Source organism: Mus caroli, chromosome 7, assembly GCF_900094665.2.
Source record: "Mus caroli chromosome 7, CAROLI_EIJ_v1.1, whole genome shotgun sequence".
NCBI classification, from domain to species: Eukaryota; Metazoa; Chordata; class Mammalia; order Rodentia; family Muridae; genus Mus; species Mus caroli.
The window spans coordinates 79,320,093-79,337,546 of NC_034576.1; the positions used below are offsets into that span (position 1 = coordinate 79,320,093).

The 17,454-nt window shown below is 38.4% G+C and overlaps 1 protein-coding gene across 1 annotated transcript in view; it reads left to right on the forward strand.

Moving 5' to 3' along the window:
• Positions 1–17,454, forward strand: part of Agbl1 (ATP/GTP binding protein like 1) — an 842,475-nt gene that overhangs the window by 429,179 nt on the left and 395,842 nt on the right. Inside the window, exon 19 of the mRNA XM_021168273.1 lies at positions 15,212–15,341. Coding sequence (XP_021023932.1) covers positions 15,212–15,341 — 130 coding nt within the window. The remainder of the gene's footprint in view (positions 1–15,211; positions 15,342–17,454) is intronic.

Sequence of the window (17,454 nt, forward strand, 5' to 3'; positions counted from 1 at the left end):
ATTTCTGAGCATCTTGCAAATAGCCCTCTTGCATGATGCATAGTTTATTCAAATTCAAAGCTAACCTGGCTGTGTGACATTAGGCCAGTTTCTAAACTTTTCAAAACCTGTAATGTAGTAATTATGGCTTTTTAAAATGGGCTACTGTGAAGATTATGCAGCTAGTAAGGCAGAGAGAAATACAAACTTAGTAACTGTTGTTTGTAAAGGTGAGGCTGCTGCAGCTGAGGAACAAGAACAGTGGATAAGTGCAAGTTTCTCCAATATATTCTGTATCATAAACATGAGATAGAGCATGAAGTGGTTTAGTTTTTATGATATATAAAGAATTTATTTTGTTTTTCAGGAAGTTGTGATTTATTGGTCATACAACATTCAAATATTTCACTGTTTGATTAATTTTGAGTTAATATGATTATGTGAAAGCTCTTTGGGCAAATACTCACTTTGAAGCTCTGGGGCTTCAAAGATAAACAAGTGACCATTTTGTCTTTAAAGTGATGAATTTTTGATATATGAAAAATTACAGTAGGAAATGTATTCTAAAACTGAGGTATTCTTTAGTTTTATTGAATGTCCAAACATTTTGCCTATTTGAGAATTTTTTTCAAGTATACTTCTAAGATTAGATCCATGGAAAATATTATTTTCTGAGTTCTTAAGTTTGTTGACATATTTTTATATCTAAAGGCCAGTTTCAGTATAAAATGTGCCTTAAAATCTATTTCGTTAGATTTTAGATACCATAGTCAGTATTTTACATATCTGAAACACTGTCTTTAGACAGAGATATTTTTGTCTTTCTAATTCTCATTCCCTTACTGCCTACACTGATAGTGAGTCCATCTTTTTCTTTAAAAATCTAGGAAGATTACTAGATCATCACACTGGTCAGCCTAGATCAATAGTCTCAGGTATACAATACATTATGCAGATGTATAGTTTAGATTTTTCTTTGTTTAATAATTTTTTTTTTGTAATATAGGCTTCAGTGTTTGTTCTGATCCCTTGCTGCCTGTGTCCTGGACTGCCTGCTGCCAGACCCTACCTGCCTTTGGGGGTTGGAGGTGAGGTAGCATGGAATTAATGGCATAGACTACAGGGGCAGGTGAGAAAGACTGCAGCAATCTCATTGGAACACTGCTTCAAGCTCCTTTAATACCCACGCCCCATTGGTTCTAAGAAAGCATCTCATTGGATGCCATTGGCTGCATCAGCAATCCTTGGTCTCTCAGGTAGTCCTCAATTAGGTCCTCCCGCAGAAGGTGCATTTGCAACTGCTCTGCACAGCCCTCAGTGTTTATGCAGTGGTGGCTTTGCTGTTCCTACTACAATCCTTGGCATTGCTTTTGCCTTTCAGAAATTTGGGCATTTGATATTCTTTGCTGATTTTGTGTATTTATCTTTTTGTCTTGAATTTTTATTATCTCTTCCATTAGAGTAAATATGATGTCATCTGTTTAACAGTTTTTTTTTCTTAAAGCCCTTGCTTGTCTTGTGTGTCCTATTTAAACCAAGTGTCATTAGCAAAATGAAGTTACTTTTTTCTAACCATTTACTGTCTTATCATCTCATGCCCATTTTCAAAAATTTAACTTGGTTTTTTAGAAACCATGCGATATCTTACTTTTGAAAATTATAAAACAGCTTTTAAACTCAAACAAACTTTGAAGTAATTTATAATGTTCCTAAAGGTTCCTATCATGGGGCTGGAGAGATGCTCAGTGGCTATGAACAGGTGGTGCTCTTCCAGAGAACCTGCGTATGTCTACAACACCCAAGATGCATGGCACATACCTACCTATAACTCAGATCCATTGAATCTGATGTTCTCTTCTGACATTCATAGATGCCTGTACTCAAATATATATATATATATATATATATATATATATATATATATATATATGAATATAAAAATGTAAAACTCTAGTTGAAATCATTATAAAAATAATTATAAAATGTATTACCTTCTATCTAGTTTCTTTAAATGACATCTTTCATATCCATTTAGTGATAAAACAAACAAAAAAATCTAATATTAATGTACCGGCATTAATTACACATACCTTTCATATTTTCATGGTTGTCCTAATTATATTTCACTCTCATATTTGTTAATTTTCCCTTAATCTAGAATAGTCCTTCAGCCTGCCCTCTTTCCTCCCCTCCCCTCCCCTCCCCTCCCTTCCCTTCCCTTACCTTTCCCTTCTATCCCATACCTTCCCCTTCTCTTGCCTTCCTTTCAGTTTTTCACTTCTCAATTTAGATTTCTGAAGGATCCTGATCAGTTATTAAATGACTGTAGCTCACTTTGTGGTTGTCTGATGTTCTGCTTTTGTTTGGAAACATCACCCACAAGGGTAAAGTACATTTCTCAGAATGTTGTTTTTTGGGGCATGTGATATGGGCATGTCCTGCTATGTGATCATGGTAAATTTGACCTTTGCTGTAAGTGGTAAACACGTGCTTTACCCACCATGAAGTTATAATTCTCCTCTGTAGAATTAGCTATAGTATTTGGTGATACACTTAGCCAATTTGAATATTTTGTGACATATACTTTTGTTCACAGATATTTACATCTATCGGTGACTTCTGTACATTATGGCTACTGTGGTATTTGCCAAATGAGAACTTTATGGTTTTCCCATCACTTTTGCATCTGATAACTGAAATTCTAACAAAATTGGAACTATTGTTGTTTCTTTATTAATTTATGGCAGTATAAACTTAAAAGTATTTTTTATTTTCTATGGAATATAATACTTAACCATTTCAATTTATTTTATTGAAAAGTATTACTGTGTTTGGCCATTGTAATTCCAAAGACTTGGAATTTTTGGCATTTCAAATATATTTAAAAAAGAAGGAAGATACTCCTTATTTTCTAGAACCACTATTTTAGACTGATACTTTTCACTGCTCTTCCTCATTGTGAAACCAGATCTTTTTTTAAGTGCTGATATTCCTTTGTAGGTAATAATGTTTCAACATAGAGACTAGTGCATTGAATACATTCCCTGCTATAAAGGCATTTTGGTTTTATGTGTACTGGTATGTATTACTAGAAAATAATTGTATGAGTGTGCACACACACACACACCCCTCAATACCCACATATAACTGCTTCTTTATTTGCCTCTCTATTTATGCAAAAATGTAGGTTCACACCAACAACAAAGTCCAATACACCACAGACCCCACACCTTGTTAATAATTCTTAAGAACCCTGATAATTATCATTCCTGACTTGTTTGTTTTTTATCGCTAAAAGGTACATAGTGTAGACTCAGAACCTTTAGCTCAGACTTACCTAAAGCTTTTTACAGAAGGTATACTGTCATTTTTATCTCCAAATTTTATTTTAAATATATATAATATACACACATATACAAATATGTTTGCAGATAATATATATATATGGAAAATTCTGGAAATCAATTATTAGCACAAGTAATAAAGTGAATAGATGCCCATTAGCATGAAATCCTGGAATAGAATGGAGAATCCCCACCATGAAGCACTGCACAACTGTAACACTACTATGATTCAGAACTGTTTTCCCCTTCTCATTTCCTCAGGGTTGTTTGTGTGTCACAGGTTGAAATTGCTCTTCAATGTTCATATCATATTTGGGTTCTCTCATGTACAGCTTTACTGATCCTAAGACCATGAGAAACAACCTGGAAGCTGATGTTCCACGCCGAGCTGTGAGATGAGAGCCCTCACTTGTCCTCATCCTTTTGCCCCTGCTTCTGTTTACTGAATCGTTATTTTTATCTTCTATTTCTGCACAACATAGGCCATAACTTTTATTAATTTCTGATTTATCATTCTTGTGTCTCTGCACAAATAAATCCATGCATATCTTATTGCTTCTAAATTCTTGCATGTGTTTTCTTTGAAATCACAACTCTATATGCTGAAAGTCACTACAAAGATCACTTCACATAGGTTTTTATTTTAAAAAGAAAAGTAGAATACTGTTTTTCTGGATTTGTATCATTACTTTTAAGTGCTTTTCTTATGGAAATTTACTTTTTCCTGTTAACATGTTGTATCTGTTTCCTTTGTTACTTGTGTTCATTGGTGCTTAAGATGCACTATAAAGTCCTCTACAAATATATACATGTATGTGTATATAATAAACACATATATAGTATATACACATATATGCTGCATTTATGATATATACATATTGCTTTTATATACATATAATATATGTATCATACATATACTAAACAGACACATACACTTCATTTGTATGATGGTTCCACATCTTCTTTACCAAGCTGTATGCTCCTTTCACTGATATCTCTTTCAGAATGATAGATTCATGTAGCTATAATCTGCAGAGTTATAGATATAGTGATCTTCATTATCTTGTTATGTATCTTGTACAAATTCCAAAATGAAATGTTTCCATTAAGTGAAGGTAGGAAGAGGCTTCCTTCAAGTTCCTCAAGTGTTACCTTTAGGAATGTGTGTGTGTGTGTGTGTGTGTGTATGTGTGTGTTTGTGTTGTGTGTGCATATTGTGTCTCTGTGTGTGTTATGTTATATGTGTGTATATGTTATATTATGTGTGTGTTGTGTTGAAGAATGCATGGTTCTCATCAATTCTTATTGATTATCAACATTTTCTGAACTGTACCAGATCTTGAATTATTCAGTTTTTTGTCACAGAAATAATCATTAGTTCTTGGTTTTGAAATCTGATTCCAGTATTATGTATTCAAACATTTTGCAAGGGTCAATAAAATATTTAAAATTTCTAAGCTAAATAATTTACTCTTGTCTGGTAAGTAATATTGTGAACTGCATCCAGTTGCCACCTGTAATGGCACTCAGATAGCCTCAACATTGGTCATGGGTCCTAAGAAATAACTGTTCTCTGGCAAGGGTGTTTAGCAAACTCTTCACAATCCCTCATTCATCTCAAGAAATATAAATGCTTAGCAATATATGCCTTGGGTGTCAGTAGTTTCAGTTAAAAATGTACCTATTTGTATATGGTATCAAAGGCTGTGAGAAAATGAGAATCATCTGATCACATATCCTTAATGGACATGAGTGGTGGTGTAGGCTCCTCCCCACTGGCATGTAAACTGTTAAGAAAGAAAGAAAGAAGGAAGGAAGGAAGGAAGGAAGGAAGGAAGGAAGGAAGGAAGGAAGGAAGGAAGGAAAGAAAGAAAGAAAGAAAGAAAGAAAGAAAGAAAGAAAGAAAGAAAGAAAGAAAGAAAGAAAGAAAGAAAGAGGAAAGAAAAAAAGTTGAGTGTGACTCAAGATTGATCCTATATTATGATAGTTTGAATTTTTCTGTGGGAAGTTTGCTTTTACAAAATCCAGTTTGTATAGTAATAGAAAGTAGATTTACATTTTACTCTGTGTTGGTTTCAAAAACAAACAAACAAACAAACAAACAAACAAACAAACATGTCAGACACTAACATGGCAGCAGGAAGCAGGGCGCGCTGGTATGTGCTAAGCAGGGGATTGGTTGCCTTGCTGACTTCTTGAGCTGTCTCTGCTCCAGGTAAGAGATTCTAAATATCATCTGTTAGACTTCTCTTCGATGTGGAGCAATGCTGCCCTTTCTAAAGGACAGGGCTCCATTTTTAAAGGTTAATTTTCTTGCTTTCCTTCTGTACTGTGTGAAGCATCATGTCTTTCACTTCATCATGCCCAGATTCTATAGGCCCCTTATTCACATGAAGGTTTAGGAGTAGGAGGCAAGAGTGGGACAGGTGCTACCCATGGGTGGACATACTTTGGGGAAAAAAGAAAGCAGAACAACCTATTAATACTTAGATTGGCTTATGTTAAAGTTTTAACTTTGAGTATTTCTCTTCATATGTGACTGCATTCATGTGTATATGTGAATATGTGTGTGTGTTTGCATGTATAGGTTCATGTCTGTGTGTGTACATGTAGCCTCTAAGAAAACTTCACTTGTCATCCACAAGAATACTGCTGCCTTCTTTGGGACAAAGTCTCTTGTTGGCCTGGTGCTCATATATTAGACTAGACTGCCTAGTTAGCAAGCTTCAAAATCCTTCTTTGTCTACCTTTCCAGTATTGAGATTTCAGGAATGTGCTAGCATGTCCAACCATTTAGATAGTTTCTGGGACCGAACTTAAGTCATAATGCTTACACGAGCAGTGCTTTACTGACTGAGAGATTCCTACAGCATCTGGATAATTTTCTTCTTTTTTAATTAGATATTTTCTTTACATTTCAAATGCTATCCCCTTTCCTAGATTCCTCTCCAAAAACGCCCTATACCCACCCCTGCTCCCCAACCCACCCACTCATGCTTCCTGGCCCTGGCATTCCTTTATACTGGGGCATAGAACCTTCACAGGACCAAGGGTCTCTCTTCCCATTGTAGACCAACTAGACCATCCTCTGGTACATATGCAGCTAGAGCCCTGAGTCCCACCATATGTTTTCTTTGGTTGGTGGTTTAGTTCCAGGGAGCTCTGGGGGTACTGGTTAGTTCATATTGTTGTTCCTCCTATGGGGTTGCAAACCCCTTCAGCTCCTTAGGTACTTTTTCTATCTCCTTCATTGGGATACTATGCTCTGTCCAGTGGATGTCTGTGAGCATCCACTTCTGTACTTGTCAGGCACTGGCAGAGCCTCTCAGGAGACAGCTATATCAGGCTCCTGTCAGTAAGCTCTTGTTGGCATCCACAATAGTGTCTGGTTTTAGTGGTTGTTTATGGGACAGATTCCCAGGTGGGGCAATCTCTGGATGGTCACTCCTTCAGTCTCTGTTTCACACTTTGTCTCTGTAAGTTCTTCCATGGGTATTTTCTTCCCCCTTATAAGAAGGATTGAAGTATCCACACTTTAGTCTTCCTTCTTCTTGAGTTTCATGTGTCTTGCGAATTGTATCTTGGGTATTCCGAGCTTATACCAAATTGCTGAGAAGTACCTAAAAAAAATATTCAACATCTTTAGTCGTCAGGGAAATGCAAATCAAAACAGCCCTGAGATTCCATCTCACACCAGTCAGAATGGCTAAGTTAAAAAAAAAAAAAACTCAGGTGACAGCAGATGATGGCGAGGATGTGGAGAAAGAGGAACACTCCTCCATTGCTGGTGGGATTGCAAGCTGCTACAACCACTCTGGAAATCAGTCTGGCGGTTCCTCAGAAAGTTGGACATAGTACTACTGGAGGATCCAGTAATAATTCTCCTGAGCATATACCCAGAAGATGTTCCACCATGTAATAAGGACACATGCTCCACTATGTTCATAGCAGCTTTATTTATAATAGCCAGAAGCTGGATATTTTTCTTTTAAAAAACGATAAAATCAGCTGCTGGTTAATCTAGGCATGTTCAGTGTTGGACTAGTAGGCTGTAGGTAGCTAAGGACAGGTCCAGTCCTTAACTCATCTAAAAATCTGTGAGAACTTCCTGTGGCTTTTGTCTAACTCAACTGAACAGTTTTCAAGCATGGGCATTGTAGATGACATTATGTTACAGTGACCAAAAGGTTGGACACCTATAATGGTTTTCTCATTCTTGGGCTGTGATTTGATCAACCTCTGGAAAATGATTTCTTGGTCTCTGGAGTTGCTGAAGAACAAACAACTTTCTTGGGTTTTTTTTTTCTGCTCTCCATTTTTAACTGTAAGGATTTTGAGTTACAAATGATCTCCTAAGCATAATAAAATGCTCCTTAAAACCCTGATTGTCTTGAGCTTTCAAACTACCTTGAAATTAATTTGATTTGTTCTCCTTTTATTTCCCTTTTGCATGTGAGAAATGTTCATTTGGAAAGCTCTGAGCATGAGGCATCTGGACAATGTGCCTCATCCTGGGCTGCCAAGATCTAGAGACTTCAACACATCCCTGAGCTTTTGAAGAGTTTTCTTCTGTACCCACACTTTGTCCCAGTGTGAGATGTGCTTACACTGATGAAAGTGCTTTCTGGACCTAAACCACTGCCATTCCTAAGACTCCAGAGCTTGCTGTGCTGGGCCTCTCTTGCTATGAATCCTGGCCTCATCTGTTCTGTCTGCTGGGTACCTTCTCTCCCTTGTTCAGACATAGACAGATGGGGGATTTTTTAATCATATTTTTGTCTGATTCCAGTTTTGTAAATTCTCTTATAGGAAGACACACCATCTCTCCCTTCCTTTTCTGATTTATGGCCCATTCTTTTCTTTGAGAATCCTTCTGGTTCATATACTTCTTTTTGACTTGATTGTTTATAATGCATGTCTCCCAGTGTCTTGGTGATTGCTGTGATTGGCTGATCTCCATGATCTATAGTTAGTGTTAAGAGTATAATTTTGAGAAGTTCAGTCTGGTAGTACATACTTGAATTTGCAGCACTCAAGAGATGGAGGGGGCAGGGTTTTGAATCGGAGGGCTACAGAGTTAAGCTTACCCAAAGAGGGGAGAGATGAGATAAAGAAAGAAAAGACTGAGTGCCATTAGTTGAGTGAATGTTCGAGTTCTCCTTGTTTTCCTTCTTGTTATAATTTTGGACATCAGGTTTCATGATGGAGCCAGGTCATCCTGCTTGTAACTTTATAGCCGGGGTTAACCTTATTTTTCTGACCCTCCTACCTTTGTCTACCATGCTCTAATATCACAACAATGCACTACCATGCACAGCTAGTTTTTCTTTGCTTTTAAAAGGGGAATGTATATCACCAAAATTTCAATTTTGAAATTTAAACAGCTAATTTTTAAATTTAATAATATTTCTACCTTTCTAGATCCCACCTCATTTCCCCCACCCCAGAAATCTTGACTAATTTATGATCCTCTCTACCTTCAAATTATAATCTAAACAAAAAGAACCTCAACAGAATCCCTGCGTATTATTCTTCAGGGATGATGACTATTTGGATATAGATAGTGAATATCTGACAGAGTGAGTGAGCAATGTCTATATGAAGCACTTATAAGAATAGGCAGCAACAGTGCCTGCTCCACCTAAAAACCCTCATCAATCAGGTTCAGGATGTAGCTCAGTTGGTATGGTACTAGCAGACATCCATGGAGCCTTTCATTTGATCACAAACAGTGCATAAACCATTTGATTGTAGTGGCACATTTCTGAAATCTTAGCATTAAGGAAGTAGAAATGAGATATTAATTATTCAAGGCCATCACTGACTATGGTGAGTTCATGGCCACTGTGACTTACCTAAGTCTTTGTCTAAAAAATAAACAAATGCACAGAAACATTCAAAGCTAGTAAAAGATAATGAGCTCCCATTTTGGCCAGGCATCTTAGCACCATGATTCTTGTTATAATTATAGATCTAGACTGAGAGATAAAGTGATTTGCATTTGAGGGGTTTCCTGGGATACAGGTATTTCAAGGTAACATTGAAATATCTGGATATTTGTGTATTCTAAACTATCACATTTTCTGCACACAAACTTTATTATAAATGAAAATATTTAAACTTAATCTCAAAAAAAAAAAAAAAACCCAACAACAACTACAACAGAAAAACAACTAGACATGGTTGGTAGAGTGCTAGCCTGGGGTGCCTGAAGCCTAATTCCCTGATTTTGATACCCAGAGGGTCATAAACTAGGATAGTAACACATGCACTTAGGGGGCAAGGCAAGAGAGCCAAAGGTTCAAAGTCTTCCTTGGCTACCATGCAAGTTTGAGGCCAGTATGAATACATGAGACTTTGTCAGAGAGAGAGAGAGAGAGAGAGAGAGAGAGAGAGACAGACAGACAGACACACAGAGAGAGACAGAGACACACAGAGACACCTAAATAGACAGAGGTAGATAAAGAGAGATACAGAGAGACAGAGAGAGAGAGAAAGTCAGAGACACAGACACAGAGGAGAAACAGGGAGAGACACAGAAAGACATAGAGAGACACAACACACAAACAAACATAAATAGAGAAATAGACAGAGACAGGGAGACAGAGATAGGGACAGAGAGGCAGACAGAGATACAAAGAGGAGAGAGGAAGAGAGAGGGGTCGATAAAAACTGTGGAAGGCCAGTTATATCATATTACCTATGTGAACAGGAGGTATGTGATTTATGCATTTGTTTCTTTCTATGTAAGTTTGCCATTTTCAGTGTGGAAGAATAGCACTGATCACTCCTTGCTCTTCCTGCAAGCAAAGCAAGATTTCAAACTCTATTTGAGGGATGACCCCTTCTCACAAATTACAGGCTCTGAATGTCTTGCCAGCCCATCATCACTGTCCATCTGCTAATTCTCTGCACATCGAAGCGGCAGCTGTCATTGCAGAAACACTACAGTAGATAATAAGATGGGGTACATTTTCATCTTCATATGCTTAAAACAAATCCCTGCGAAGAGCACCAGCAGCTCCTATGACTACAGGGATCTCAGGTATCATTAACATAAAATGCCAAACGGATTTGCAGATTGGGAGCAAATGGATTTGCTTTAAAAGAAAAAGCTCTTAAGGCAGGTGTAGTACACATTGTGGTTGTCAGCAGATGCCGAGCGGTAGGAAATATCAAAGCTGTAGGCACACACAGAGATACCTCCAAATCCCAGCCACACATGCAGGCCTGAATACAAATGCAAGCATGTGTGGTTCTCAAATCTGCACAGCCGAGCTCTGCCGCTGGGATGGTTCAATTTCTTTATCCCAGAAAACAGCCACTAAACAAACAAAACTTTTCCTAAAATAGCAGCCCCCAAACATTTATATTATTTTCACTGACACAACTTTCTCCACACGCAAATCATGGACAATCCTACTTCTTCTTCTCCCTTAGCCCTGGCTAGTAACCTAAAGAGAAATCAGTAATTCCCTTTGTAATTTTTTTATTTTGATTAATTCTTTTCCAATCCATTCCACTGCCTTGACCACAAAGTGTGCTTAAATCAAATAAACTTCAAAGCAGATCACGGCCCCTTCTCTGTGGACCCTGGTGTAGGTTCTTCTCTTTTCGATTCACCCTGCATATTGATTCCTGACTGTTATTCATAGTATAGTTTGCATGAGGCAAGGAAGCAGTGGACATGGTCACCACTGAGCTATGCATCTCTGACCACTGGGGACAGTGATGGAGATATGGATACACATGTGCGTGTGGATATAGCTATGAGTATAGTCACACAGGAAGATGTAGATGGACATAGGACTATGCAGCTTAATTTCCATGAAAACACAAGGGATAGGTATCATTTCATTTGATCTTCAAAACAATCCAGAGTAGAGCAGGGTCGGTGGTGCATGATAATGATAACCTTGGGAAGCAGGGTAAACATATTTGCTTTTCCCATGTGAGAATACTGATTATAAATGAGCTACCCAAATCCCATACCCAGGGATGGAGCCAGGAGCTAGAACTATGCCTTTTTAATCAAACCTTGGGTGGTTTCTAGTTGCGATATAGAACTTCCATTTTCTTTATTTTTAAGTATTGTACAGAATTGTGTTTCTGCTGTGTGGTAATCTCTGGACCTTTCCATGTAGATGTTGCCCCTGAACTTGGTCTCCATGGAGCTGAGGGAAAGAAGAGGGAGAGGGAATTGCAGAATTGTTGGCTGCTGGATACATAACAATATGTGCAAATTTTGTTTACATAAACAGGAATGCTTTGAAAGAACCTCAGTTCATTTCATAATGGTCAGTGTTACAGAAAAAATAAAGTCTGCACTGTTGATGAGAATTCAGGTCAAGGCAAAAAAAAAAAAAAAAAAGTCACACAGCAGTCAAAGTATTCTCAGACTATTGGATGCCTTGAGTTCAGAATAAAAATCTAATGGATCTGGGAGGGAGAGAGAGGGGGAGGGAAAAAAAGGGGCCAGTTCAGATATGGGAGGAGATGGGGGAGAAGTACAGAGGGTCAGGAATTTAAAAGTACATGTGCAGCAGTGGGGGAAGCTGGGGTTAGCCACTAGAAAGTCCCAGATGCCAGGGACCCAAGGGGTTCCCAGGACCCCACAGGGAGGACATTAGCCTAAATACCCAACAAAGGGGGGATAGAACCTGCAGAGAGCATATCCAGTAGAGAGACACAGCCCTCAGTTGAAGAATGGGGCCACCCACCCACCTCAAAAATATTAATCCAGAATTCCTCCTGTCAAAAGAAAATGCAAGGACAATGAGTGGGACAGAAACTCAAGGAAAGGCCATTCAGAGACTGCTCCACCTAAGGATCCATCCCATCTGCAGACACCAAACTCACACACTATTGCTGATGCCAAGAAATGCTTATTGACAGGAGCTTGGTATAGCTGTCCCCTGAGAGGATTTGCCAGAGCCAGACGGAAACAGATGCAGATGTACACAAACATTGGACTGAACATGGTGACCCCAATGGGGAAGTTAGGGCAAGGACTGAAGGAGCTGAAGGGGTTTGCATCCTCATAGGAAAAACAACAATATCAATCAATCAGACCCCCCACAAGCTCCCAGGGACTAAACTCCCAATCAAAGAATACACAGGGGATACCCATGGCTCCAGATGGATATGTAGTAGAGGTTACCTTATCTAGCATCACTGAGAGGGGAGCCCCTTGGTCCTGTGGAGATTTGATGACCCAGAATAGGGGAATGCTAGGCTGCTGAGGCAGGAATGGGTAGGCAAGTGGGGCAACACCCTCCTAGAGGTGGGAAGGAAAGAGGGGATAGGGGCCTTCTGGAGGAGAAACTGGGAAGGGAGATAACATTTGAAATGGAAATAAATAAAATAACCAATAAAAAATGAAAAAAAAAAAGAAGCAAATATGCCATTGATCAATTCTGTCATGCTTTTCCTTTCCATTGTTACTGGCATTAAGTCTCTCTCTCTCTCTCTCTCTCTCTCTCTCTCTCTCTCTCTCTCTCTCTCCTCTCTCTTTCTTACACACACACACACACACACACGTGTATGTGTGTATATATATACATACATACACATGTGTGTGTGTGTAAATTCTGGCTGTAATTTGTCACTATGTAGCCATTGATAACTTTGAGCTTCTGCTCTTCCTGTCTCTCCCTGTCCTTCCTGAGGGTTGAGAATACAGAAATGCGCTGTCACACCTGGCCTATGTTGTGCTGGGGTTGAGAATACAGAAATGTGCTGTCACACCTGGCTTATGTTGTGCTGGGGATTGAATTTAGGATCTCTTGCATTGTTAGACAAACACTGCTACCAAGTTAGCTACATCCTTAGCCCCTCAAGTGAAATATATTATGACAAAATTAGGATAAATGAATTATTGAATATTTTCAATTTCTAGTGATTTTTAAGAGGGAACTTACAAGCAAAGATGGTTTCAGAACAGAGATTTAAATATTGTAAAAAGGAGCTTGAGCCATTTCATCTCCAAGATTCATTGCAAATAGGCCAGTGGTTTTAATGGGGAAAGTATGTTTGCTTCTATAATTAAATTTCTGGCCATGAATTTGTTCTCTATTGTTTACTTAATACCAATTATGAAAAATTTTTTTAAAGATTTATTTATTATATGTAAGTACACTGTAGCTGTCTTCAGACACTCCAGAAGAGGGCGCCAGATCTCGTTACGAATGGTTGTGAGCCACCATGTGGTTGCTGGGATTTGAACTCTGGACCTTCCGAAGAGCAGTCGGGTGCTCTTACCCACTGAGCCATCTCACCAGCCCAATTATGAAAATTTTTATCTTTTTTGAGAATTTTATATGAGTTCACTATGCACCCCCTTTCTTCCCATAAACCCTTTCGAATTTAGAGTCTTTCTATTGTCTTTGTTTTACACACACACACACACACACACACACACTCACACCCTACTGAGTCCATTTAGTGTTGTTGCACATATGAACTAGAGTTTAAGGCTGACCACTTGGGATTGGTTGAATCATCGGTGGCCTGGTTTTCAGAGGGAACTGATTAACTGATTCTCCCTCTCTCCTTACTCAGTGATTAACTATAGCCCTTCATCTAGGGATGAAGTCTTGTGAAATTGCATCCTTCCTCAAAGTTGGCTCTCTGACAATTTCATTATACAGTCTTATGTTTTTGGCTAATACAGTTCCTTTTAGAATTTTAATGGTACCAACAATCATTCTTGCCCCTAATGGAGCAAGCTCCCATTTCTTCCAGTCTACTGAGGAGGATAAAATGAATAAAAATGATATTCGTGCAAATTTCTCCAAAATGGTTCTATAAGGACTCTTAAAACAACAAACAGGACTAGAATTTCTTAGCTTAGGAATTCATGAAATTTTGGGGACAAGGCTGATCTGCTGAAAGTTAAATAGGTGGGAATGGATGGCTATGGGAAGCTTGGTCAAACACTTGTTCAGGCACACTTGTTCAGAAGAAACTAAGCAATTTCATTATGGTGGAGATTGGAAGGGTAGTAGTGGGAGGGGAGTTAATGGTGGTGGTTCTGGTGATGGGGATATTGTGTTGGTCCCTTCAATCTGTGGCATCTTGCTAGCTCACCGTCTAGGATAAATGCCGTCATAGCCACAATATCCATCATATCTAGGAACATATCCATCCTATGGATGGTTTGCTTCTGATAAACTTTTCAGTTGTCTTGGGCTCATAGGATAACTCTCCCTGGAAGCTTTGCCTCTTGTTAAAGAGTTGAATAATCTTTGAATCTAACATGTGAGCTATGACTATGAGTACCCCCAGGGAACATATAATCTTGAGCTTGGTTTGGCAGTTTTCAAGAATTCCCTAAGAAGGGATGTGTGAGCTAGAGGCAAAGAGACCTAGGTGTAACTCTTTAGTTTTATACCTTAGGTCACTTGTTTCTTCACTGAAGTGTAATAATAATATTGAGTTTTATAATGCTCTTGGGCTATCCAGAAATATTGTATTTCATTATATTGTGTGTGCTATCTTGAGATCAAATTAGTTATTTGTAGAACTAAAGGGCCTAGGGAGTCATATATTGTCTTTCTTTTTTCTTTTTGTTTGTTTGTTTCTTTGTTTGTTTGTTTGTTTTAAATGGGTACATACAGTAGGAAACCATGTTTCCCAAATTTTGTTTTAGAACACTATAAACCCTGTATTAAGTCAAATGCAGTTTCTAGTTCCCACAGCTGCAGATAACTAGGCCACTCCATACTCTTCTAGTACAGATCTGCAGCTTCCTGGACATCTGGAGCTGGTGGCAGAAGTCAGAGCAAAGTTGGATTCATTAGTTTAATTGTTTGTCAGCTTGGGTTTTATTTTATGAAGCAATTTCTTGTCTAAATGTGTGTTTCTTTGCTTATTGTCTCTTCCTGCAGTCACAGATGCTCACTGAGAGGCGAGGATCTCAACAGACAGTGGCTCTCTCCCCAAGCTCATCTCCAACCAACCATCTACCATGCCAAAGGTCTCCTCCATTACCTAAGCAGTACTGGCCGGGGGCCTGTGGTAAGTTACTTCCTTCTTTTCATACTATGATGAGGTTCCTCTTACTCTCTAGGAGACAGCCCATCAAGTGTCAAGGCAAGAAAAATAGACAAAGGGGACAAACATGTGTGGGAAACTTTAATGACAGGTTTATTATGATAGTTGTTATATCAAATGACAACAAGCTGGATGTTTTAACGGAACAGAACTCCTCACATCACATTTCTGGAAACTGGCAGTCTAAAATCGTAGAGTTGGCAAGCTGTTCTGATGCTAGTGAGTTTAGGAAGATCATCCCCTTTTCTTGCCATGTGTTGTGTCTACCAGCAGTACTAAGCTGTCATTGGCTTATGGTGGCCCATTTGATTTATCACTTACATCTTCACAAGACCATCTGAGCTTGGGACCTTGTGGTCTGGACTCCCCCTCTTCTATGCGCATTCATCACTGTGTTAGGACATTTATTCAGTCTGACCTTAGTATTTCTCCACTTGTTAAGATGCACATCCTGGATAAGACCATATTCCCAGGCCCCAGGGATTAGTGTTGCAACATATATTTATGAAGACACAACTCATCTCATGATAGGTTCAGAACAATGGTTTAATGCTCACTGGTAAAAACTGGAAATTTTTCTACTTTTATTCTTACATTATTAAACTAGAAAAAAATATTCTCATATATTTTTCAGGACAATTGTAGCACTGTTCTAGGTTGATTCATATATAGGATTTCCTTTCCAGTCCCAAGTACTATGCAAATGATGTCAGACAATCTGAAACCAGAGGCCTTATTTCCAGATAAGAAAGAAAAAAAATGGCAACAGAGTGGCTTAAGAGAATGCCCATGTTTTTGTTTTTGTTTTTGTTTTTGTTTTTGTTTTTTACAAACTGTGACCAGATATATCTGCAGAAGTGTGGGGACAAATGTCCACATGTAGAGCTTAAGTAAAAGTGAAGGAATATCAGAATGAACAGTTCTATCAGAATCTACTTTCTAAAGCATCTACTCTGTGATTAAATGGTTACATGTTTAATGAATCCTGGGAAGGCCTATGAGCTCTGCACTCCAATTTCAAGAGATGAACACACAAAGTGTTTCCCTTGGGTCATTCAAATGGATATAGTAGAATAGAGATTCAGTTCTGCTGTGGTTTTGGTGCTGGGGTATAGCCTCCCTTTGTGACTTACTCTTTGACTCTGTTCAGGTTACCCACTTCCAGGTTCAAAGATACTTCAGGACTCTTGGGACTCAAAATAGCTGTGAACTTGTATCTGTAGTATATTGTTGTAAAAAAATTAAAATTAGCATCTGTAAAAGGGAAAATTATGATGTCCTCATGGAATAGAGCCCAATTCTCTGGCAAGAGCATTACTACCAATCAGGTAAATTTACCTGAATTTAGTCTAAGGATATTTTTTAAATTTTGTTATTTTAATTAGATTTATCTATGTAGTATAATGTAGGATTCAATATATGCATACTATAAATAATGGTCAAACGAGGGCACATGACATTCCTATCACCTTAAAAATTAAAAAAAAAAAAAGTGGTCATAGAAAGACAAATACTCCAAATTCCCACCTGTAGATGCTTAAAATGTTAATTTCAGTACAGAGTATTTAGCTCTAGTGTTCCTCAACACAGTGGGCTGACTGCAAATTCACAAGAAGTTACATAGTTTAGAGTTTCAGAGGTCCCAAAAACAATGTAATGATGATTGTATAGATTTTTGATCATCCCACATTGCATATGTGCAATGAAATATCACAGGATACCCATCAGTAGGTTCAGGAAAAAAATGGGAGGGGGTCAGCCATGTAGCCATAAGGTGTTTCCCATGGCGAATCCCTTACTCCATGTGCATCCTCCTCTCGAAGTCAAACTCATACCTACTGGTTCAAGACTTACACCAAAACTCACACCACTAGCATTGACTACCTGACACTCTACAACTTCTCAGCTAATGAAAGACACTCTTGTCCAGCTTAATATTACAAGAGTTTAAAGTTCTACCTCCCAAAGCCTATAAATAAACAAGCTTTTAAAACCTGCAAAACTCTACTGCCATGACTGACTGCATCAACTTTTCTTTGGCACATAGAGCATGTGCCTCTGCCCCCAAGAACATAAA